This window comes from Ambystoma mexicanum, chromosome 9 (genome assembly GCF_040938575.1).
Source record: "Ambystoma mexicanum isolate Mex_15411 chromosome 9, UKY_AmexF1_1, whole genome shotgun sequence".
In the NCBI taxonomy this organism is placed as follows: Eukaryota; Metazoa; Chordata; class Amphibia; order Caudata; family Ambystomatidae; genus Ambystoma; species Ambystoma mexicanum.
The window spans coordinates 997,857,455-997,883,298 of record NC_090931.1 but is presented as its reverse complement, the minus strand read 5'-3'; the positions used below and the strand labels follow the sequence as shown (position 1 = coordinate 997,883,298).

Genomic DNA, 25,844 nt, shown 5'->3' with positions numbered 1-25,844 from the left:
CTCCCACACCCCTGGTACACAGGGTGAGCTGCAGGATAAAGGAATTATGTCACCTCAGCATCATTCTGATAGCTCCTTGGTGGCCGGCGAGACCATGGTTCTCTGAGCTTCTCAGCCTATCGGACAGGCCTCCTATTCACCTACACTGGGACCAGCTCCTCTCCTGACACAGCAGGGGGGCGGGGTACTCCAACCCGCTCCTCACAAGCTAGCCCTCACAGCGTGGTTCCTGAGCAGGTCACACTGAAACACTTGAGCCTAACTCAAGCTAACCTGGAGGTCATCCAGGGCGCCAGAAGCAAAGCTACCAGGTGCCAATGTAAGAGCAAATGGTCCAGATTCTGTCATTTGGCCGACTCTAAGGAGATCGACCCCCTTATGTGCATGTTGGATGAAGTACTCTCCTTCTCTGCACACCTCGCCCACTCCGGAGTTCAGGTGGACACATGCCGCACCTATCTGACAGCCATAGGAGCCTACTGAAATTCGCAGGAGGAGCTCTTCTCCTCCGCTAACTCGGTGGTCAAACAGTATCTGCCGGGCCTCCACAGGCTCTACCCGCCTATAAAGAAGCCACATCCTGTCTGGGACCTCAATGTAGTCTTAGGTGCCTTGGCACACTAACCGTTCGAGCCAGTGGCGTCTGCGGACATCAGGCTAGTCACCCTAAAGACAGCGATGCTTGTAGGCCTCACCCCCACTCACAGAGTCCGTGAAATTCAGGCTCTGGTAGCATCGGAGCCCTACACTACCTTTCATGAGGACATGGTGGTCCTCCGGACGCACCGTGTGTTCCGACCTAAGGTGACCACCTCCTTCCATCTAAACAAGGAAATAGTCTCACCCATCTTCTTCGCCGACCCCAAGGATGTGGCTCAGAGGGTCCTGCACCGTCTGAATGTCAGACGCGTGCTAAAATACTACCATGACGGGACTAAGGACTTCCACAAGTCGGATGACCTCTTTATCACGTTAGGTGGTTCAAGGCCCGGCTTTCAAGCCTTCAAGGCCTCCATAGCAAAGTAGATGGTCGCAGCCATCAAGGAGGCCTATGAAGGGCAGCACAAACCAGTGCCGACCAATTTGCATGCCCATGCGGTCAGAGCCAAGGCCACAGCCATCGCTTTTCCATGTGCTGTGGCAGGTCAGCAGGGCGGCTACCTGGGCCACCCTTTCGGCCCCGCCTCTAGATCCGACAAGGCTTTCAGGCAGGCGGTTCGAATAAACCTGTTTGCTTAAGGAGAGTCTCCTCTCCACCCCGGGGCTACATTCAGTTGTAATCGCCCATACAGTATGGAGGAAAGGGGACGGGATGTAAGAGTAATTAATAGTTACTCACCGTAGTGACTAACGTACGCTTAGTGCATAATCCCCTTTCCTACATATGTTCCCCCATCCTCCCTCCTAATAATACTGGTGTCATTAGGAAATGTTAAATATTGTTGACGCGTCAATGGGGACTGAGGAGTGGCGCCGGTGGACGGTGTCAGGTGAGCGCATGCTCTCAGGGCTGCGCCCCGCGTGCCTCTAAATTTAAAGGGGGGAAGAAGATTTTTCTGGTGGAAAAGGTTCTGTCAACCGTCCCTCGCGAATGACGCCCATACAGTATGGAGGAAAGGGGACTATGGACTGAGAGTACGTTAGTCACTACAGTGAGTAACTACCCCCCACCCTCCCTCCATCACTGCACCCCCCAAAGGCGCACCCCTTTCCCTCAAGTTTGTTCTTCTCTGCAGCAAGTGTCTCAAAGTTTGCGGGCGAAAGAACATCTGTTCCCTTTCATGTACAAAGTCAAGGAATAGAGCCCAGGAGCGAGAAAACTGTACCATATTTCCAGTTGTGTGCCATTAATTTATCCATTGCAAGAATGTCCCAAACTTTGATCCACCAATATGATGTTGGTGCCCCCCCGCCCCCCAGTCTTTCAAATCCGCACCCTGTTAAGTTTTGCTGCCAGCAACAGTTGCGTTATCAGATCTGCCCTGGGGCCTGAGGCTGGATATGTTCCGTCTTCGGGAACCTCCCCCAACAACATGACTCGGGGGCACAGCGGAAGTGACACTCCAGTGATAGCCTGGATTTAATTTCCTCCCAGTATGTTTGGATTACTGGACACCGCCACCACATGTGAAAGAAGACCCCTAGTTGTCAGCATGCGAGTCAGCAGCGTTCCGAATGGTCAGCTGAGATCCCCTGCGGTGTCGCTGGGGTTTCATGTACCACCTAAAACAGCACATTCCTTATATCCCGTGCACCTGGAGCTCTTATTAGTGCAGGCCCATATGCGTTGCCAGGAGTCCAATGGGATCTCTCACCCCACGTCTGCCTCCCGCTGTTCCATTTAGGAGAGCTTGACTTCTCCATGGGCTGTGTCCAAGGGACCTAGCTTAGCTTTGTTTGATACCTATTTGACCCTGGGCCCCGTCGCAGATACTTAGATTCTTATATGTGAGTTTAGATTCAAGCAAGCCCACCCTGGCCTGTCTAGTCAAGAAAGGCAAATTAGCTAAGGTTTTCTCGGACGCCCCCTGCTCCATCCCTACCCATTTCGGTTTGGTTTCACCCGAACGCCAGACCAGCATAGGGCCCACCTGGGCTGCACAGTAATATCGGTGTACAGAGGGAACCCCCAGTCCTCCTAATTCCTTTGTCCTCGGAAGCATTTGTTGCGGCATTCTCTGACGTTTCCCTTTCCAAATGTACTGCCCAACAGGCCCCTGCAGATTCATCAGCTCCTTGTCCGAGATAAGAATTGGCAGCCCCTGGAACACGCATGAGTCTGGGCAAAATTGTCATTTTTATTGCAGTCACCCGCTCGAACAATGATACTTCCTGGGACTCCCAGCTCTTCAGGGTGGCTTTTTCGTTTCCTTCCACAACCGAGGGATATTGGCCCTGTGAAGAGCCCTGTACATGCTAGTGATGTTTACCCCAGGTATGTGAATTCTTTCTCTGCCCCTTGAAAGGGGGAAGGCTGCTTGGAGTTCTGACTGAACCTCTCTCGGAAACCCGATGGACTGCTCCATTGATTTCTTGTGGTTAATTTGGAAACCGGAGACCTCTTGAAACGTGGCCAGCAGGTCCATCGGGGAGGGCATCGTCTGCATAAAGCGCTACTTTGTGTATGATCTGCGCCCACTCCAACCCCTGTATGTGAGGACCGTACCGGATCCTGTGCGCCAATGGCTCCATGGCCAACGCCAAGACCAGGGGTGACAGTGGGCACCCTGGCCTCGTTCCCCTGCACAGAGAAATTGGGGGAGCGCCAACCCCGTTAACCCGGACCACAGTAGTGGGAATCTGAAAATTCGCTAAGATTAGCCTGCTAATATTCGGCCTAAACACGTATAGAGGCAGAATAGCTTGCAGGAAATCCCAGGCCATGCTATCAAATGCACGGTGTGCATGAGCGAGATTCCGGTAGAGAATTTCGGGGCCAGGGAAATCAGATTAATCACCATCCTTATATTATCATGGGGCCTTCTGTTCTTAATAAACCCTGTTTGGTCCGCGTCTATGATATGTGGGAGAACTTCCCCTACCCTTGGCGCAACAATCTTGCTGTATAGTTTTGCGTCCGTATTCAGCAAAGCTATTGAGAGGTAGGAGGAACACTCCTCCGGGTCCTTCCCCGGCTTGAGCAGCACGGTATTTGTGGACTCTGCCATAGTGTCACTTACCCGACCAGAGGAAGAGAATGAATTAAAAAGATCAGTGAGATGTGGGGTCAGTAAGCCTGCAAACGTTTTATAAAACAAATTTTTGAGCCAGTTGGGTACTGGGGCTTCCCCCGTGGGGAGAGACCGAATTGCTGTGAGACTTCCTGGGTGGAGATAAGGCTCTCTAATGCCTCTCATCTCCTCTGGGGTCCTAGGGAGTTGAATTTGTCCAAGGAAGGCCCTGACACGGCTAGGGTCCCCCTTGTGTGGAGCAGAGGCAATCGTGAAGAACTCCTCCATGATCTGCAGTTTCTGAGATTTTTTGTTGACCCTCTGCCTGTCCCTGTCTTTCAGGGCAATTATCTGGTTACGAGTGGACTTCTTTTGGAGTCTCGCCATCTGTACCTTATTGGCCTTATTGCCCCTAGTATAATATTGTTTTGTCATGAGTATTGAGTATGTGACTTTCCCCATGAGGTGAGTTTCTAGCACCTCCTGGCTAGTCTGTTATCCCTTAACACCCTCCTGCTACTGCTGGAAGTATGAGCCTTCTCCCTCTACCGAACCTTTTTCTGCAATTCTTCCCGGATTTGCATCTGGGTTCTATTCCAGGCTATTTTCTGGACTATTATGACCCCCCCCTGAATACCGCCTTCCCTGAGTCCCACAGAGTGCGGATATCTAGCCCCTCTGTCTTGTTTTCCTGAAAGTAATGAGTTATTGCATCTTCTATAGCCGATCTCACTATCTTGTCCCTAAGAATGTATTCATTGAACCTCCACAGCGTTTTTTGCTGGGGAGCCCCTAATGCCAGGTCTAGCTCCAGTACCACCGGGGAGTGATCTGTAAGGGCCCTCGGCAGGATCTCTATGGCGCTGACTGATGGAATAAGGGTGGGAGAGACCAGAAACCTATCCAACCTAGAGAAGCTCCTATGTACAGCTGAAAAAAGGTGTAACTCCTCTCCTTCTGGTGAATGAAACACCACACCTCTATCAGGGATAGTTCTCTCAATGAAGTGGTCATGGCATAAAAGTTGACTGTCATTATTGGTCGGGCCAAGGTCTTATTCATTGTGGGGTATACCACGCAATTGAAATCCCTGCCCAGTGTTACTTCCCCCTCCATGGAGTCCCGGACAATCCCCCTAAGCCCATCCAAGAAATACCCCCTGCTTTTCTTTTGGGCCATAGATCGCCCCCAGCATGACCCTCCTATCTCACAGGTCCCCTTTGACCATTGCATACCTCTTGTGAGTCCCTCAATGCATCGCTTACTCGCAATGGCAACCCAGTGCGGACCAAGATAGCCAACCCCCATTTCTTCTGACCGCTTGACGCAAAGTACCCCCTTGCTAACACCATCCAAATCAGGCGTTTTTCAACTTCCTTAATTAAATGGGTCTCCTGTATGAATGCAATATCTATCTCCAGAGAAGCGAGCCTCTGTTTGATCGTTCTTCGCTTCATTAGTTGAGTTTAAGCCTCTAACATTTAGGGTCGGGCAGTTAATGCTCGGGTAAGCCATCTTGTATTATATCCCTGTTGCTCTGCATTTCCAATGTGGATGGACAATACCGCTTAAGCCAAATAAGCGGGCTGGGAACCTCTCACCCGGTACATGTGCATCCTAAAGAGAGCTGTGAACCAAGAACCAAATCCCTGTTAACCATTCCAAAATGTAACCCTCCAACTACCCCCCATCCCAAGTTGTGCAGAGCTATGTACCTACACACTAACATAACTACCATCCGTCAAGTGGGATAAGAGTGAATTAGACACGTTCCTTTCATGTCTTCACCCACGAGCCCCGTGCATCATGACCTTTGTCTTTTGGAGTATGTGCCCGCCCCTTTATATTGAGAAAGGGTGGGCCTCGCCTCTTCAGTGGATCCGGGACCCTATCCTTCGCTACAAGCCCGCACCCAGGCAAAGGGTTTCTCATTATTATTGGAGTCACTTGAATCTTTGCCCGAGCTAGGTGTCACCTAGCTCGGGGGCTTCCTCAGCCTCCTGGCTTTATCCCTGTTCGTCTCTTCGTGGCCTCAAGACCCCTCTATCTGGGCCAAGACCATTTTAGAAGATTTATACATGAAATTAGTTCTTCAACAAAAAAAAAGCGTGAGCTTTTCTAAAGTCAAGCTGTTCTGAGATACATTGCCACAAGAATGAGTAGGATGGAATCTAGAATTGCATTGATTTAGAAAAATATTTTCGTAGATCAATCTTTATTTTGTTGGTATAAATGAGAACTCTATACAGAAAAGAGAAATGGAGAGGGTGCTAACAAAATTGATAATCGAATATGTTATGCCTGTGGATTCGGCACAAAGTCACGGAACCAGCATCAAGGGAATGGTATATGTGAACCACCTGCTGATGGGAGCAATTAATATACAAAATAACATGCCCATAGCATTACCATAAAGTGACTATTGAGCGACTTGAGCGTACCTGGCTAATTAAAGGAGTAGGACATTATTCTTGGCTATGTCAAGAGAAACAGAAGTTCATGACAAAGGCCAGATTCTATTTTGGAAGATCGAATGACTGAAGTTCTAAAACCAAAGAGCTATGAAGGTCTTTATGGGAGGGCAGATAGGACACATGTGCCTGACATCCACATGGTTGCCTGATAACCATAGGGCCGTGCCGATTTTTTTTTCTTTAGAAAAGATAGCATGTGACATGATTTTTGCATAATGCGCTGCTGACGGTTGGAGTCTTCAGCCTGATGGTTCTTGACAAGTGCGTTCCAATCTGATCAATGAATCCTGTGATGCGCTCTATACTCACGGTATTACTCACAGATTGTGCACACATGTAGTGTTTACACCCTTGTGCAGGGAAATATATTGATCATGAATAACAACCAAAGTTTAAATGTTTATTAATAAATGTGAGCACCACTATGGTCCGGACGATCGCTCAGTGTGTTAGGCACTTGTTTCAGAGATCAGTTTTCGTATGCCCGATCGCAGTACCAAATTCCAGCTTTGTACGACTCAGCCGTTTTTCTCTCTGTGGTTCATTGACTTGAGTGTATGCATACTTTGATGTTATAGTTTTAGATGTCAAAACTAACATAGCATCATTATGGTTCAGGTTTAGATCTCTGTTCCTTTAAAATGATGTGTTTGCAATCCCTGGCAGCCACCCCCGATGAAGAGCAAAAAGTGTTAGTCCTTGGAGGTGATTAGGTAGACAAATTTGAGACTATGGAATGGAAGTGTTGAGGCTCATATCCCAGCTTTGCGACTGGACAATACAGTGATACTAGATTAATCCTCCTCTCACTGTGAGTAGGCATTCATTTTCACAGAAGACAGCACAGTGCTCGACAATTTGGTGGCATTGCTTAACCCACTGTCTTCTCTTTTTTAACATACACTATTTCAGTGGAGGGGGTTGTCACAAGCCCTTTGCTAGCTAATTTTCAGTTCTACTAATTTGCTTCAAACAAAGTTACCTTTTTTGTACATTGTCAAATGTTCTTCTGCACATCATCATAAACAACAATCTGCAAGTGTGTGTTGGGTGCATTTAAAGTTTGGAAATACAGTAGTAAACCCGAGGTGTTTTTAAAAATAAAAAAAATGAATGCTCCCACCGGTTATCATTCTGGTACTACAAAAATTGTAAATATGAAATGTTTAGGGTAATGGGTCACCCAAACACCAGGCAAACCGTTCACCTGCATACTCTTACGTCCCGTCCCCTTTCCTCCATACTGCATGGGCGTCCCTTCCAAGGGACGGGAGACGGAATCTTTTTCGCCCAAGGTAGGGCCGCTATTTTCCATTGCACCCCTCAAGGGAGACTCCTTCCAAGGACTCGCCCGCGAGGGAGGGACCGCTCATGTCCTTGTACCAGCACGTGCACCGAGGCTGCTGCATCTACCGGCCTTGGGGCCGGAGGATCCTTGGAGGGACCGGAAGGTTCTTGTACCGGATTGTCAACACAGCTCTAACGACCTCCGGGTCGAGGGCGTCACACCTACCTGGTCTAGGCCCGACCCGAGGAGCAGGGTAGGCCTTGTGTTCCACACGCAAGAGTCTTGGAGGAGGCTGGGCCCAGCAAGCCGAGTAACACATTGCATGCACGTGGCAGGCAGCTCGACAAGATGGCCACTGTGCCAGACAGAAGCACCCATCCAACTCCATTCCAGGAGTTCAGTGAAGAAAGAGTGACACTCTTTCTTCGCCGAAATCCTGGAATGGCGTTGGATGGGTGCTTCTGTGGGACTGGCCTCAACTAGGTACGTGGCCTACAGCCTATCCTTCTTTTGTACAGGGCAGTTTTCCACTGCGTCCATACGTGCAGGGTATGCAGCGGCTCCAGCAGCCTCCCGCTTCCCCGTCAGTACCCCCTACCACCTCTCTGGCCAATGAAGAGGGGTTCTTCGAGAGGTTCCTCTGGCTCCTGAAGTCACCTCGGATGGGGGTTATCCTCAAGGACGCCATCAGGGAGGTGCTCCCTATGATGCTACCGGCACCACAAGCTCCTCCGCCGGCGCATCCCCTGCCTCAGGCTCCCCAGCGGATTCCTCAGGCAGTTCCGTACCAGCCTCCTCAGCCTCTGGCCACGGTCCCTGTACCCCAGCCTCCGGCTCCAGCTAACTCCTCCACCTCTGCAGGAGCCTCCTTATCCACAGGATATGGATGAGGAGGAGGATCCTGACATGCCATCCTCAGCCAGGGTCTTCCACAAATGTCTTGCAGGGCTAGTGGAGTACCTGGGGCTACCCCAGCCCGAGGATGAGCAGTTGGCAGAGGGGGTTCTGGCTGAAGTCCTCACGCGACGCCCCTCTGCCAAAAAAACAGGGATTCCACTTCAAACCTATGTAGTCTCCCTGGCCAAGAAGGTTTGGCTCAAGCCCCACTTGGTCCAGCCGGTCAATCCACGCCTGAACGCCAAGTACAGGCAGATGGAGGGGGATACACTCTTGCTATCAGCCGATCCTCAGCCACACTCCTCGTTGATCACTGTGGCATCACTATACTCCAAGCCGCATTCGTCATCAACCTCCACATCAGCGACACTACTAGGCAAGGAGGAGAAGATCTTGGAGGCGTAAGGGAAGAAGCTGTATTCCAATGCATCCTTACATCTTAGTCAGGCCAATGCCGATGCCATGCCGGCGGTGCTAACCAAAGGTTAAGGCGGGAAATTGCGGACTTCCTCCCAGAACTCCTTACGCAGAGCCAATCACGTTTTAAGGCAGGACTGGCTGAGGCCAAGCTGGTGGCGCAGGACCTCATGGAATCCACCGTGGCCCGTATTGACACACCTGGCCATGTCGTCGGTATCGCTACGGACATCAGACGGACAGCCTGGCTCCGGGAAACGAAATTCAACCCAGATGTCCAGGAACGCATATTAGTTCTGCCGTTCGAGTGGGGATGAGGGGTCCTCTTCCACTTCACCACGGACGAAGGGCTGGACAAGAAGTAAAACAGCTCACAAACAGCCGAGTCCTACATATGGAGGGTTCCGCAGCTTCCTGGAACGCAGATCCAGGCAGCCTGACCTCTTGCCATCTCAGAACCGGTGCAAGCAGCAAAAAGGGCGGGGGTAAGGGCTTTTTCCAGTCCCCCTCCTCCGCGACAGCCTCTGAGGGAAAGGGGGCATGACACGCCCCTCCGGGTCCACGTGTCTCCAGTGGGGGTGGGGGGGCAGGCTTGCTCTCCATGCAATTTTCTAGCGTCAGAAATTTGTGAACCCCCGGATCCTCTCCGTAGTATTCACGGTGCACCGCCTACCCATCCCAGCCACTCCTCCCCTCCCTCAATTTGGGACAGCAACTCTTCTGGCAGAGATCCGGTCACTTGTAGAGTGCCAGGTTGTGAAAGAAGTCCCAGCCTCCCAGCGCGGCTTGGGCTTTTACTCCACGATTTTCAACATTCAGAAAAAGAATCAAGAGGGCCTGAGAGTTGTGTTGGACCTTTCCACCCTCAAGCTCTCCTTACCCCTGCAAAAATTCAAGATGATTACTCCAGCTAGTATAGCAGAGACATTGTGCAAGGGAGACTGGATTTGCTCCCTGGATCTGAAGGACGCGTACCTACACGTCCCGATTTGGAAGCCCCATCGTTCTTAACTTCGGTTCAGGATCATGGGCTACCATTTTCAATACAAGGTCCTCCCTCTTGGCCTCAACACGGCCCCCGGGGTCCTTACCCGGCTCATGAACACAGTGGGTGCCCTCCTCAGAGTGCAAGGCATCCACATCTACCCATACCTCGACAACTGGCTCGTCAGGGCTACATCTCCGGAAGCGGTTCACCACTCTTCCCATGCCCTGATGAACACACTGCACGATCTGAGCTTCTCGCTCAATCTCAGGAAGTCGCAGCTGCAGCCCACGCAGACTGACGTTCTTGGGCCTCTTCTGGGAAATGTTTCCTCGAGAAAGTATTTCCATCGGAGGACAAGATCTCGGCCATCAAGAGGGCTGCCGCCCACTTCCTCAGCAGAGAGGTGACCTCAGCCTGGTGCTACCAGCATCTCCTGAGTCTCTTGGTGGCGGTCCTATTAGCCGTCCCTCACACCAGACTGCTGATGATGATGATGAGGAGGAGGATCCAACTGCACTTTGAGGCTTCATGGTACCAGGAGCGGGGCTCTCAATCAGAGATGATCAACGTTCCTCCATCTACTCGTGCGTCCCGTCCCCTTTCCTCCATACTTGTGGGACATCTCTCCGTCCTGTGGGACGGGACCGGAGCACTTTGTAAAAAGCATCCACATTTTTTTCAAAAATGTGTCCCTCCTCTCTTTCCTGCGCGGGGCCCGGCACGCGGCCGTAACCCGGCCCACCTTGGCTCCGCCCCGCGCATCGCCCATCAGTCCTTTTCTCTGCTCGATCGGGGCCGGACGCACTTGCATCCTCAGAAGGTTTTCTTCCCTTTTTTCCTCTCTGGCTCTCGCTGGCGTTCGTTTACTAGTATGTCTATGTCTTTCAAATTAGACTTTCCAGATTGTTCATCGTGTCACCGTCGCTTCGCGAGGGTGGATCCCCATCCTCTGTTTAGAGTGTTTGGGTCCGGAACACCGTTGGGACTCCTGTTTTTACTGTGACTCCCTTTCGGTCCGGGCACTTCAACGTCGGTTGGAGCGGTGGGAGGAGGTGTTCCGACGAACTCCTCCTTCGCATTTTCAGGCATTCATCGACGAGAAGAAAAAACGCCTGGTCAGTTCTTTACTTTTCAGAGCACCCCGACCGGGGGATACCTTCCCGGGTTCCTCTCGGTCCGGGAGGGGCGTTGATCGCTCTGTTACCGGGGTTCGCCCTGACGTGCCCGTTGGGCCTTATAATTCTACCAGAGTTTTCGCCGAGGGTCTCCGTAAGGGTCCTGTGAACACGGGAGTACGCTCCGAGGCCCCTCCTGTGGGGGCTGTTTGTAGACCCAGTTCTACTGAGTCGTGGGGTACCGGAGCTCGCTCTGAGGCCTCTGTCGGCTTCCCTCAAAAACAAAACCGGGGTGCGCCCCGAGGCCTTGGCTGGGCTTGTAGTTACCGAACGGAGGTTCGAGGCCCACGCAGAAAAGGCGGTTACCGGGCCTGGGTCCGAGGTCCCTTGTACAGAGGCTAAAGCTACCAACAGTTCTGAGAGGCCTCTCAAGGTTTTGTCGGTGAAGGCGCACCGTTCCCGCTCTTGTGGCGACACCAGATCTGTTGAGGGGGCAAAGAAGCAAGGTTCTTCTTTTACCGGCAGTGTCGAGGTCCTTCCTTTTGAAGGCTGAGTTGGCGGTTGGTATGTCACAAAAACATTCCAGGCCTCATAGTACCAGCTCGACCGAGGTTCCTTATGTTGAGGCTAAGATTAAGACTCCTGATTCATCGACGGGGACCCCTGCCTCACTTCCTCACGTGCCGCAGCTCCCCTCAGATGAGGACAAAATGGCGGCCGTTTCCGCCACGACCACGGCGGCCATTTCAGGTGCTACCCCTACAACTACGCCATCGGCTTCTGGTGTAGGGCTCGGTCTCTTGGGTGAACCTAAGGTCCCTTGTGCGCATCCTTACCGGCCGGTTTATGATTGGAACGCCCGGATGCCTCTTCCGCACAATGTTTCGTTGCCCGCGGGGGCGGCTCCTTTGATTTATGTGGATACGTCGGCAGAGGGGCTGGTGTGGCACCCTTCCCCCGTTACGTCCCTGGATTTGCCCACCTCATGAGAGGCTTCCTCCGGTCCCGAAACAATCTCCTGAGGATGCCTTCTTCAGTAAATTGCAAGCGCTTCTGCGCACCGACCACATGAGGGAATATTTCAAAGGGCTTTTCAAGGAGATATGTCCTCCGGCACCTCCGGCTCCACCTGTTCCTCCGGTGCCTCCTTTGCCTGTGTTGTCCCCCCCTGCTCTCCCGCCTGTGCCTTCATTGTCCCCAGTGGACAAGGCAGTGCCTGACATGGCTCAGCAGGACCCTGACCTGTCAGATGACCCTCAAGGCGATCAGGACAACAAGGACCTTCCCCGCTCTATCGGAGCCTTTCATGACCGGGTACTGAACATGATGAGTTTCTTAGATGTTCCGGTGCCCGAGGCACCCGCTCCGCAGGAGGGCGTGATTTCTGGGGCGTTCACCCTGTCTCCCTTGGAGCGTACCAGCCTGTTCCTGCAGAAGGACGTTCTGGCCGAGGTCCCAAGAGTCTGGGAAAAGCCACACTCGGGAATTTTTGTCAATAAAAAGATTGACGCGAGGTACAGGCTGCATTCTTCGGAAGAGGTGGCCCTGTCGTATTGTCCTCCTCCCTCCTCCACAGTGGTGGCTGCGGCCACTTTGCAGTCCAGGCCTGCAGCATCCTCTTCCACGACGGCTACTCAAGTTCTGGGAAAGGAGGACAAGCTCCTCGACTCCCTCGGGAGGAAAATCTTCGCCAACTCGGCCTTGCAGCTCAGGCAGGACAACGCCGAATTGATATTGGCGGGAGCTAACATGCAGATGTGGAAAGGTCTGTCGGAGTTTGAGGAGCACATCCCGGTCGAGAAGTTCAAAGGAGGCCTTTCCGATGCCAGGGTCTTGGCCCAGGATCTCCTGGAGGCTGCGGCTCATCACATAGACACCTCGGCACGGGGCCTGATGCTTGGGGTTGATACCTCACGGCAGGCGTGGCTGCATGCCACTACATTTTCTAAGGAAGTGCAAGACAAGGTGTTGGACTTTCCATTTGATGGTAAGGAACTTTTTCATTTTCTACTGATGTGGAGCTCACCAAAACCAAGGATAGCACTCAGACGGTTAAATCATTGTCTGTTCTGGTTAAAGCTCCTTTCAAATCCCAGAGACCGTTGTCGCAAAGTAGACCTTCCTCTGGTTTTAGGGGCTTCCTCGACCGCAAATCTCGCAGATTGGATATTCCTGTGGGGAATAACCGCCGTAGACGAGAGCGTACACGGTTTTTCTCCCGTTCCTCAGCCTCCTCATCAGGTTCAGGTGGCACCACCACCGATAAGCCTGCCAAATGAGGGTTTTCTGAGCTCGCACAAGACCCCGGTGGGAGGACGCATTGCGTCTCGTTGGGAGGGGTGGCAGACCATCACAGAAGACAGATGGGTCTTGTCAGTCACTCGAGCGGGCTTCCGCTTAACTTTACCCCCTACCCCGCCCCTCAACCCTCCTTTTCAGCTGTCGGCCTCACCCTCCCTCAAGGCCGAGGTTCAGAAACTTCTGGACCTCAGAGCTGTGGAACCCGTTCCCCTTGGGGAGCGAGGGGAGGGCTTCTACTCCCGGCTGTTTACGGTACCCAAACCCAACCAGGCTGGCCTGCGCACCATCCTAGACCTTTCCCAGTTCAATCTTTTCCTACCCCAAGAGAAATTCAAGATGATCACGCCCGGCCAGATACGCTCCTCTTTGCAGATGGGCGATTGGCTCAGCGTGGTGGATCTTCAGGATGCGTACATGCGTATCCTTATTTGGAATCCACACAGGAAATACCTCCGCTTCTCTTTGGGAGAGGAGCACTTCCAGTTTCGGTGTACTTCCTTTTGGCCTCAGCTCGGCGCCGTGTGTCTTCACGAAGATGTCGGTGATTGCGGCCTATCTTCGTCTCCAGGGTATCCATGTGTATCCTTATTTGGACGACTGGCTCTTACGCAGCCCTTGCCCGTTGGCAGCAGCGGGCAACCTCCAGTCTCTCCTTCAGCTCCTGTTCCATCTTGGGCTGTCGGTAAGCTGGCGGAAATCTTTCATGACCGTCTCACAGGACCTGATCTTCCTGGGTTTTCATTGGAACACGATCGACTGCAGGGTGTATCTGATCGGGGACAGAATGGCAGATCTGTTGGCCACGTGTCAGATGTTTGCGCAGTCGGAGAGCATGTTGTCCTGGTGGTTCCAGAGGCTTCTGGGCCTCATGGCCTTGTGTGTACTGGCTCTTCCTCTTGCTCGTCTCAATATGAGACGGACCCAGATTGCTCTTCGGAATTCAGGGCGTCAGGCAGTGGATCCGGATTCCATGAGAGTCGACCTGGACTGGTGGTCATCTCTCAGCAACCTGTCGGTGGGTGCAGGGTTTCAGGACCCAGCCCCCATGGTGATGATCACAACGGACTCCCTTCTGGGGTGGGGTGCGACGTTAGATCTTCTTCAGGTCTCGGACCTCTGGTCGCCTCAGGACAAGCTCCTGCACATAAATCATTTGGAGCTTCTGGCGAGCTTTCTGGCGCTCAGGGCGTTCAGACCGCTCATTGTCAACAAAGTGGTCCGCATAAGAACGGACATCGTGGTTTCAATGAATTACATAAACAGGCAAGGGGGAACAAAGTCTCCCCCACCCCTCGTGGACTTGTCCATCCAGATTTGGGAGTGGGCCGTGCTTCATGGTGTCTTGCTGCTTGCAGTACACATCCCAGGCCAGCTGAATGTCACAGCGGATGCCCTCAGCCGGCGGACAGTGGTCAGCTATGAGTGGGAGTTGAAGGCGGAGGTCCTATCATGGATTTTCTCGCGTTGGGGCACACCGGAGGTTGACCTCTTCGCCACGGCGGTGAACAAGAAACTTCCTCAGTATGCCTCCAGAGGGGGGCTGGGAGCCTCTTCTCTGGGGGATGCTCTCGAGATTCCATGGCACAACATGAGAGCTTACGCCTTCCCGCCTCTGCCTCTAGTCCACTGTGCATTTTGGAAGTTGAAGAACTCTGTGACCTGTTCCCTTCTACTGATAGCCCAGTGGTGGCCGGCCAGGTTTTGGTTCTCAGAACTTCAACACCTGTCGGTGTCTCCGCCGATCAGGTTACCGGTAGCTCCCGATCTTCTTCACCAGGGGGAACAGATGTGGCACCCCTCCCCACAATCGCTCAGCTTGGTGGCATGGTGCCTGAGTTCAAGTCTTTAGAGCATCTGAGTTTGTCTGCGGATTACATGCGCATTATCCAGGCAGCCAGGAAACCCTCGACCAGATCTCAGTACAGGAGTAAATGGTTCAGGTTCTGTCATTGGTGTTTGGAGAAGAAGTTGGATCCGAGGGTGGCCACGATTGACACGGTGCTATCCTTCGTGTCCTCCCTAGCAGAGTCAGGGGTTCATGTTCTGTCATGCAGGACTTATCTCTCAGCGGTTTCCGCTTAACTTTCTACAGACCTTTGTTCTTATTCTCTAACTAACCCAGTGGTGAAGAGGCATTTTGCTGGCTTGACACGCCTCTAACCTCCGGTTCGTAATCCACACCCACCATAGGATCTAAATGTAGTCCTGACGGCGCTGTGCCATAAACCCTTTGAACCAATGGCTATGGTAGACCTCAAGTACTTGTCTTGGAAAGTGTCCTTTCTGGTCGCCGTTACGTCAGCGAGGAGAGTGAGTGAGCTCCAGGCATTGTCGGTGGAGCATTCTTTCTTGGTCTTTCAAAAGGAGAAAGTAGTCCTTCGGACAAACCCGGCTTTTTTACCGAAGGTAGTGACCGAATTCCATCTGAATCAGTCGATCTCCCATCCGGTCTTTTTTCCGAACCCTGCCTCACTGTCTTGATGTCCAAAGAACTCTTAAGTTCTACCTGGACAGGGCTTCAGAGCTTAGGAGTTCTTAACGTTTTGTGACCTTCGGTAACCCTCAGGGCAAGCCGGCGTCAAAGGCAACTATTTGTAGGTGGATCGCCGCCTTCATCACAGAGTCTTTCACCGTCCAAGGGCTGAAACCTCCTAAGAGTATCCATGCACACCTGGTGCGGGGCAAGGCAGCCGCTGTTGCTTTTCAGAAATATGTCCCCTGGGAGTCCATCGCTAGGGCAGCTACTTGGGCCTCCCCATCTGCTTTCTGTAAGCATTACTGTCTCGACATGAGCTCAAGAGCTGACGCTCAGTTTGGTCAGGCTGTGCTGAAGAACCTGTTTCAGTAAGGGGTATTTCCATCCACCCGTAGTTCCTGTAAGGAGTGCTTGGGAATCTCCCACAAGTATGGAGGAAAGGGGACGGGACGTAGGAGTATTAGCAGGTTACTCACCGTAGTGACCACCTTACTCCTAGTCCATAGTCCCCTTTCCTCCATACGCCCGCCCGCCGTCCCCACTAATAAGGTTCCTCTGTTATTGCTAATGGGTCTTTGACCCGGCGATAGAAAAGGACTGATGCGCGAGGCGCGGGACAGAGCCAAGGTGGGAGGGGGTTACGGCCGCGTGCCGGGCCCCGCGCAGGAAAGAGAGGAGGGACACATTTTTGAAAAACATTTGGATGCTTTTTACAAAGTGCTCCGGTCCCGTCCCATAGGACGGAGAGATGTCCCACAAGTATGGAGGAAAGGAGACTATGGACTAGGAGTAAGGTGGTCACTACGGTTAGTAACCTGGTAATCTTCACCCGCACCTAACATGGTGGTCCAGGGACTGCAACCTACGGACAGGCAAGCCCTTGCGGCCGCCTCCCCTGCAGGTCACCATCACCACAGACTCCTCGCTCGAGGTCTGGGGCGCCACCCTGAACGATCTCTCGGTCCACAGCACCTGGAGTCGACAGGAGCAGGAATACCACATCAATTGGTTAGAGCTGTACGCCATCTGACTAGTGCTCAGAGCATTCCTACCACTCCTCGAGGGCATGGTTGTCTTCATCCTGGGAGACAACTCGACCAGCATGTACTACGTCAACAAGCGGGGAGGGAATGAGCCCTGGAAAACATCATCTACCTTACGGCAGTCCACCTCCCAGGGGAAGCCACGCTGGAGGCACAGGCTCAGCAAGTTGTGTGGCAGCTAATTGACCTCGTTATTCAGGAGATCTTCAACAGGTGGGGTCATCCCCAGGTGGATCACTTTGCCACCTGGCACAACAAGAAGTGCCCTCAGTTCACTTCCTGGCAGGGACAGGGTCCGGCTCCCTGGGTGACGCATTTAGGCTTCAGTGGAACGGCATGATGGCTGACGCCTTCCCGCCCACTCCACTGATTCACAGATTGATTTGCAAGTTCAAGGAGTCTCGCAAGCTAGACATCATTCTAATAGTTCCATGGTGGCCAGCCTGCCCATGGTTTTCGGAGCTGCTCAGCCTATCTGAGATGCCTCAGATTCACCTCCCGACGGGCCCAGCACATCTTCTGGCGCAGCTGGGGGGCAGGGTCATCCACCTTGCACCTCAGAAACTAGCCCTCACAGCGTCGTGCCTGAGCAGGTAACGCTGTGGCACCTCAGCCTCTCCCAGGCTAATCTGGAAATCATACTTGGCGCAAGGCTACCAGGGCCCAGTATAAAAGTAAATGGATCAAGTTCTGCCACTGGGCAGACTCCAAGGAAATAGACCACCTGGCATGTACTTTGGACAACGTGCTCTCCTGCTAGGCGCACCTCGCCCACTCTGGTGTGCAGGTGGACACCGGCTGTACATACCTCGCAGCCATCGGGGCTTACAGGAACTCCGAGGAGGGGATCTTCTCCTCCAATCCTATCGTCATACGGGCTCTCAAGGCTCTACCCGCCCATCAAGAGGCTGCACCCCGTGTGGGACCTTAATATAGTCTTGGGCGCACTGGTGCACAAACCGTTTGAGCCATATGGCGTCTGCGGACATTTGGCTGGTCACCATCAAGACGGCCTTACCTCGGCTCGTAGAGTCAGCGAAATCCAGGGGCTGGTCGCGTCGGAACCATATACTACTTTTCACAGGGACAGTGTAGTCCTGCGGACACACCCAGCATTTCTGCCCAAGGTGCCGTCTGCTTTCCACTTGAACGAGGAAATAGTCCTTCCTACGTTCTTTGCCGATCCGAAGGACGAAGCACAGAGAGTGCTGCACTGCCTGGATGTCGATGGTACCCTCAAATTCTACTTGGACAAGACCAAGGGCTTCCGCAGATTGGACGCCCTGTTTGTCACTTTCGGAGGCGCAAGAACAGGCAATTCGCCCTCCAAGCCCTCCATATCCTGTTGGATGGTCTCAACCATCAAAGAAGCGTACGAGGGCCAACACAAGCCGCTCCTGGCCAACATGCATGCCCACGCAGTCGGGGCCAAGGCAACGGCCAGCACACTTGAGCGCCATGTCCCTTGGCAAGTCATAAGCAGGGCGGCCACTTTGGCCACTCACTCGTCTTTCTGCAAGCATTACTGTTTGGATGCCGGCTCTAGATCTGATGGGGCTTTCGGACAGGCGGTTCTCAGGAACCTATTTGCTTAAGGAGGGTCCCCTCTCCACCCTGGGGCTACATTCATTTGTAATCACTCATGAAGTATGGAGGAAAGGGGATGGGACGTAAGAGTAATTAAGTTACTCTCCGTAGTGACTACACGTTAGTCCCCTTTTCTCCATACGTCCCACCATCCTCCCCCCACCCCCTAATAATACTGGTGTCATTAGGCAATGTTAAATCTATTGTTGACACATCAATGGGGACTGAGGTGTGGCTCCGGAGGGCGGAGTCAGGGCATCGCATGCTCCCAGGGCCACACCCTGCGCGCCTCTAAATTTGGGAAGAGTATTTTTTTCTGGTGAAAAAGGTTCTGTCTCCCGTCCCTTGCAGTATGGAGGAAAGGGTTAGTCACTACGGTGAGTAACTTATAATTACTCCACCCACCCATCTTCACCCACGTTAGTGGGTTTTAACAGAAATTGGGGGGGGGGGGGTAAAACCCCCTAAGCCATTTCTCCTTCCCTGCCATCTCCCTTACCCCGCAAATCATTTGCACCAAACCCCAACACAGACACTGTTTCCGATGCACAAACATGCAAATACACCCACACGTTTTCATATTTACCTACTCCCTCGCTCCCTTCCTTCTCCGCAACAGAGGCACACAATAAAAAAAAAAACACATACCCGAGACGCCTGCATGTTTCCTCTTTCGGCCGCTCACTGACCATCGGCCCCTGCTTGCACGTGTGTGCATCTCAAGGGCTGACCTTTTGATTTAGAAAGACTGCTTAGACCAATACATTTTCACTCCTTACCCAAATTCCAGCTTCACTTCCTAATCAAAATGTGTGATCATAGGCAACTCATTTGGTTCCCAACCTATCATAAATGCCGGTCTCTCAATATTTCAAATTTGCCAGCGCCTAAGAGTGGTTTAGTTCTCAGGGTACACTGTAAAAAAAATCCTCATTCATGATTAAACTGCTCTAGTGTTGTTTTGTGTATAATAACAGTGACCAATTCACTGCACAAAGTCGTTTGTTCCTTTGCTCACTAATGGCAACACCACAGGAAAACGTGTCCCTCTTCTAATCTGTCTATATTGGTTTCAGTGCTCCTTCCTGATAGATTTTATATGTATGCACTATCTATGCTATGGTACTTTTCTTCTTGCTTCCAATCTGTCAATCGTATCAAGGTTTGAGCACTTTTACGTTCTGTGAGGCTGCTAATCGGAGTTCCGTTACAATGCTCTGTCATGAGCAACTTTTTCATACAGGTGCAGACCTGTATCCTGCAGCTATAAAACAGCTCGTGTAACTTTCTTATGAGTGCTGATGCGAAAATGACCTCTACCTATGTTGGAGCACTTTTAATTTGGAATGTTGTACTTTGCTGATCTGGATCTCAGTCACACCCCTGCTTGAGAAAATAGTCTGTCCTCAACGTTACCACAAAAGTATATCTCGTCATCTTTTATTTCCAACCATATACTTCAGTATATTTGCAGGTTTGCGTCCTGAAGTGGGGCCCGCTGCCTGTCCACAAAATTAAGGATGCCATTTTATCTCAGCTTGTATGTGTGGGTGCAAGGAGGAGGAACTTGTGCCGTGCGTGTGTCTTAATATTTCAGATTTGTTTTAAAGGGTTGCAGGCGCTGTCAATGGTGGTTAGACACTGGAGTATGGATTCATAGAATATTGTTAAGCAGGGCGTCTCGCTCGCGCTTCGTACCTGATGTTCCTGGAGAATGAAGAGTCCAGAATCAGCTCCCCACCTCCCACGATGGCTCTTCCCAGATTATCGTGGTGCAGGGACAGTGCAAGCAAAGACTGGGAAGGAAGGGGAGAAGACACTGGAAGGAAGAAAACAAAAAGGAAGGAGAGGAGCCAAAAGGCAGGATGGAAAGGATGGCAACAAGGCAAAAGCAGGGGGGGGCAAGGCCACAGCCTTGGTGCAAAACTAGGCAAGGCACAAAGGCTAGCAAGGCTAGGACAGGACGGTTCCTGGAGTGTAAGACGTGAAATACACCTTAAGACGCAATGCCTGGTGCGTCTCCTGATGGTTTCATGGAGCTGGCACCACAACGAGACTGGAAATGCAAGCCGTCGTTGCCTAGCGCCCTAAAACCCGCTCATGCGCGGAACGATGGACACGGCAGTTGGGGTGATCCCGAAACGGCAAAGCCAAGTGAGTGCCCGCACCATAAATCCGAGGATGGCACCTACGCGGATAGGGCCGCCACCGACCCAGTGAGGAGCAAGGAGACCGCCGACAGGTAAGTGGCGTTGGGTGGGAGGCGCCTCGCCGCGGGCGCAGTGTCAAATATACACTACTGGACAGTACTACTTATTCTCATTAGAAAATGAGCCTCAAAATTGAAGTGGCTTTTCATAAATCGCATCTTTGTAGGGATTCAGATAACGCTTTTTGTTTCTATTGGTTTAATTATTGTAACAGTTCGAAGATGGAGTATTTTGCCATGTTAGCTAGGTGGAAAGGTTTGAGGTGAAATTGCCATGATAGTTCTAATGTTTGTTTTGGGGGAGGGGGGCACTGTTAAGGTGTATGTTTGCAGTTCTTTAACGAGCATACTAATTGTTTAAAAACGGGTACTAGTGTTTTACGTTACATGTGATTACCACGAATCCCAAAATAACTAATATATTAATAACGAATCCAAAATATTAGATATTTTGTAATTTGTTATTTTCTATTAGTTATTAATGTATTAGTTATTTTAGGATTCGTGATAAACACTGCATACCGTGTTTTTACCTTTCTGGACTGCGTAGGGATGTTGCTGAGACATTTTGTATCCTAGGGTTCGGGTCATCCCAGTCTATACGAAGACCGTTCTAAAATGTACTTAAAATGGTGAATCATTTTATTTAATAACCTAACTATTATTGCTTAATGCGTTGTCTTTCATAGGAGCTTTTGAGGATGAAGATATAATTCACATTGAAGGATCTGTCAACCCTGTTCGTGACATTGAGATCATACACGAGGAACTTCGGCTTAAGGACGAAGAGCTGATTGTGCCCATAATAGACAAACTCGAAAAAGTGGCAGTGAGGGGAGGGGATAAGAAATTAAAACCGGAATATGTAAGTAAGATGTTTGTTTTTCTGGCACCTACTGTTATGTTCACAAGCCAATTTATTCGCATATTTGTTTTAACAAGGTTGAATGTGAAAGAAGTTCATTATTTTATGTGCCTTAATGAGACTCGTGGTCGGAGGGCAGCTGTGCTAAAATCATTAGTGGCTTTGCCTTCTCTGGTTCTGACCTAAGGTTACAATAATGGACTAATGAAAGCGCTTCTCAGAGTCCTCATTCAGCAGCGTAATGGGCAGACCATGTTGTAAGGTTTCCATGTTGATGCATTGGATTATGCAGTGTCAAAGAAGGAAATATTTCTAGTGTATTACATTCATTATCAGACGTCAAGATTTAAGAACATTTTTCTTGGGGAGTTGAACACATTTTCTTATGTTACTGAGTAGAAAAATGTCTATGGAAATGCAAGTCCACAAAAAGAAATGCACATACACTAAGTTGATGTATGATTATCCTAATAATGCTAAAAAAGTCAACAAAATAATCGTGAAGTAGATTTTAAAAATATGCATGATTCAAATAGTTTTCTGGGGATGTTTGCAACTGTGAAATACCTAATTTAATATTTATTCTCCCGTTGCATCACCACCTCAGTCACCGCTCATGTTTGCCATGCAAGGTATGGACGTGCTTGTTTCTAGCAGCAGCGATGTCAAAGCTGAAGATAGTGAAATGCAAGCAAATTCGTGTCACATGATTTATTTCTGCATCTCCAAATTAACCTGTCCCGTTTCACGATAAGCAGAAAGAAAAGTCCCCAAAATGTCAGTGCATTGTCATGCATTGTTGTAATGGAAACAAGGAGAAAACGAGTAAGATTACTTAACAAGATAAAATGCGTACACTTACTTATTTGATTGTGTATGTCTATATGCAAATAGTACAATCTTTTAAAACTGCTTGCAGGCATACTCATTTTATCGCAAACGCCCATGTTTTCGGTTTATTTTTATTTCTGTACATTGCTATCATACAATAAAGCTATGAATCATCAAAAATGAATTTGCTCACATGTCATTTTTAGGCAATGTTTGTGGATCGCAGTCTTTCAGACACTGCCAAACGTGAAGTACTACATATCGACTTGCCTACCTTTACACACTCCCCTCATATGACCAAATGAGGCGGTGTGGCAACTCACAAACAAGAACTCATCTTCAGCCTCACTCGAGCCTTCTGACTTTAACCTACCCTCTTTTGAGCACCAACCACCCACACCCTTCACCATGGTGCATATCCATTGGCCAATTGTTAATGACGACTGCTTATTTTGGACTCATTTTTGATCCTGGTTTAAGATCTTAGTTCGTTCAGGATGTATCAATACGTACTGAGCATTGAGTCCTGTTTACCAGTGTCCAGCACTTGAATATTTAAGCATAGTTATAATTTCATTCCGACTTTTTATTCTGACAATTGTTCATTTCAATTCATGGACTGAATAATAATCCAAATTAAAAAAATAATTCTTGTCACCACAGGCTCATGTTTTGGTCTATTCAAATGCCCTCGGGTAGGTTAAAATAGCATAACAGCCTCATCAATATATTTTCCCAACATTGTTTAACAAGAGATATGTCTCTCTTGTTCGCTCTGTGTACGGAAAGACATTATGGTAATGTTTTTATCTCTGCATCTTAAACTGTTTCCCTCATCACATCATATTTGGTTATTCATTGCATTCACTGTATACATTTTTAAAACATTATTTTTTATATGTTAACTGTACACATGTCTGCTATAATGATATGTCATTTATAAGGTGTCTGTACACGAGTGTTTCTAGGTGCGACAAGGGAGGGAAGACCGAGGGAGGACAAAGAAACAATCTTACTAAGCCTTGCCTCATTCATATCGTACAAGTGTGGTAATGCAAAGTGCAGGGAGGGGGGACGTGCCGGGGGAGGGGGGGGGGAGTGCCATCAGGGCTGCATTGCTCTGAGTAAGTGCAAGTAGGGCAGAGCAGCTCTGGGTAAGTTTCTTACTGTGCCTTATGAAAAGACCTAAAAACCTGGCTGTTCACCGAAACTAATTGACGAGAGCCATCACTGCCTACATCAGTAGTCCCCAGCATGGCAATGGTACTGTCTCTGAACTTACGGATACAAATTGCATTATCCTTACCACTATGTTAAATGTTTCAAATGTTTTAAATACTTAAGTACCACTGTCTATTTGTGTACTAAGAACTCCCCAGCTAATGGGACACATGTAACTGGATCATAGCACCCTGATGCCGGAGGGCTTATGTGTGCGCTATTTAAATGCAAAAATAAATAAGCGCAAGTAGGCAGGGGGGGCTGTAGGGTTCCAGTTACAGCCTCTAAGTGCGTGGTATCCCTGGAGGCAGTGCAGGGTCCTACTGGTCGTGGCGGACCCGGTACCCCTTGAGACTCTTGAGGGTAGCCAGGCACCAGTCAGCGCAGGAGATATATATATTTCTCCAGCATGGGGTCTGGCATGGATTCACATGCTCATGAATATTCCCCGTCGTCAGGCTGGGAATCCTCGGTAAAGAAAAAACCAGTATCAGTTTCGTTTCTGATCTGTCTTTCGTAGCAATAACCAATCACTGGTCTCTGCGTCATACTGACCACAGCCAATGACTGCCCTCTACCTAAGCACCGCCTCTGGCAGCCATCTTCAGATTTTTACCGCACGTTCATGTGTTGGGATCCTCGTGCTATTGCTCTCGAGCGTTAGTGCTATTTTTTCACGTTTTTTTTTCTCAAAAACTTCGTTTTTTCGGTCAAAAGAGCCTCAAGCTCCACCGACTCACTATCCGATCAACGGGGACCCGTGTCGGATTCGTCTGCGCCCCTCAAGGGTGAAGATTCGTCGAGCTACGCTTTTGGAGGACTCCAGAAGTTTCTCAGGCCCGGTCATGGCCCAGGAGAAGGGAAGCTCGACGCCCGGAAAGCTGTTCAGGGTCTGCCCTGGATGCCAGCTGCAGAACGTCTTCAAGGAGGACGAACACTCCTTTTGTCTCTACTGCCTACATGAGGACAAGACGCACGTGGAGAAGGACTGTGCGTTTTGCGGCAACATGTCGGAGCGGACCATGAAGGACCGCCATCAACGTCTCGCCAACTGGCTAGAAGGGAAGAGCCCGTCCGGCGAGAAGAAGAAGAAGAAATCTGAGCGGTCTTCTAAGTCCTTTGAGGACGCCCCGGCGACGGGGGTCCAACATAAGGCCAAGCACCGCGAGTCCGCTGGCACCGGGAGCGCCGAACGGTCGGGCTCTACGGTCGCCAGGCAGGGCGCACCCTCCCCGGCACCATCAACCACGAGCCAACGCTCTGGGTCGGGTAAGAGGAAGGCCGAGCACCCGGCGAAGCTCCTGGAGAGGCCCCGGTCGAGCTCGAAGGCCCCATCGGAGGGGGAGCGAGGCGGTGTCCCCCCCCCTCAAGGATAAGGCGGTGAGCGCACCTAAGGGGGTGAAGGCCTTAATCCATCCGGCCAAGCCCTCTATCGAAACTTTCGCGGCGGCCCTGGCTCAGCCTGGGCAGGCTACACCAGTGGTGGCGACCTCGGGGCTCAGAGTCTCCCTGCCACCTCGGAGGGAGTCATCTTTTGTACCCATCGATAGGACCCCCGTGAAATCCCCCGTGGGGAAGAAAAAGGGGGGGCAGGGCGTCGTCGTAGATTCGGCCTCAACCTCGGAGGAGGAGCTGGTCGAAGTCTTAAGCCACGGCCTCGGCGTGGAAGAAGACCGACCCGTCGGGATGGATCCCGACGCAGGTGACGACGACATCGTCGAGGGTACCGACGGGGTCCCTGATCGCCCGTCGGATTCCCCTCTGCCAGCGCCGCGAGACAACTCGGCGGCCATTTTGTTGGCTATACAGTCCTTATGCTCAGAGATAAGGACGAGACTACCGTTGCCGACGGAACCTCTCCCGTCGGGGGATCCAGAACCGGGACCTTCTGGTGTTCCCCCTACCAAGAAAAGAAGGATCCACCCTCCGCCTCCTTTTCAGCCGTCGCGCCCCTTCCAGCCCTCCTCCCCATCCACCCGAGGGGATGATACGGGGACTGACACGGCAGCGACGGGTACGGACGACGAGGTATACGATGAGGATGTACCGTCGTCGCCTCCCACCAGGGCTTCTCCGCCCGACGAGATTGGATCGTTCCACTCCATGATCTCCAGGGCATCCGAGCTTTTTCAACTCTGCCCTGAGGAGAAGTAGGAAGGTTTCCTTTATCAGCGGCGCGAGGCCAAGAGGAAGACGGTCCTCTCAGTGCCTCTATTGGACGACATTTGGGATGAGGGCCTCACCCTCCTCAAGAACCCTTCCACGACGCCAGCTAGAAGAGACCGGTACGAGAAGAAGTACCGGGTCCCGGACACGGCCCCCCTGTGCCTCCGGGCGCAGCCTACCCCGGACTCCGTCGTCTCCGCGGCGGCCAGGAAGAAAGCGGGGGGGGGCGCGGCCTCCACATCGACTTCCCCACCGGACGGTGAGGGAAAGAAATTGGACGCTATGGGACGCAGAG

The 25,844-nt window shown here is 51.2% G+C and overlaps 1 protein-coding gene across 2 annotated transcripts in view; it reads left to right on the top strand.

The window, feature by feature from the left end:
* The window catches only part of OLA1 (Obg like ATPase 1), a 1,322,767-nt gene that overhangs the window by 634,948 nt on the left and 661,975 nt on the right, over positions 1-25,844 (top strand). For both annotated transcript variants that reach the window (XM_069616238.1, XM_069616237.1), the window contains exon 5: positions 21,156-21,331. In XM_069616238.1, coding sequence (XP_069472339.1) covers positions 21,156-21,331 — 176 coding nt within the window. The remainder of the gene's footprint in view (positions 1-21,155; positions 21,332-25,844) is intronic.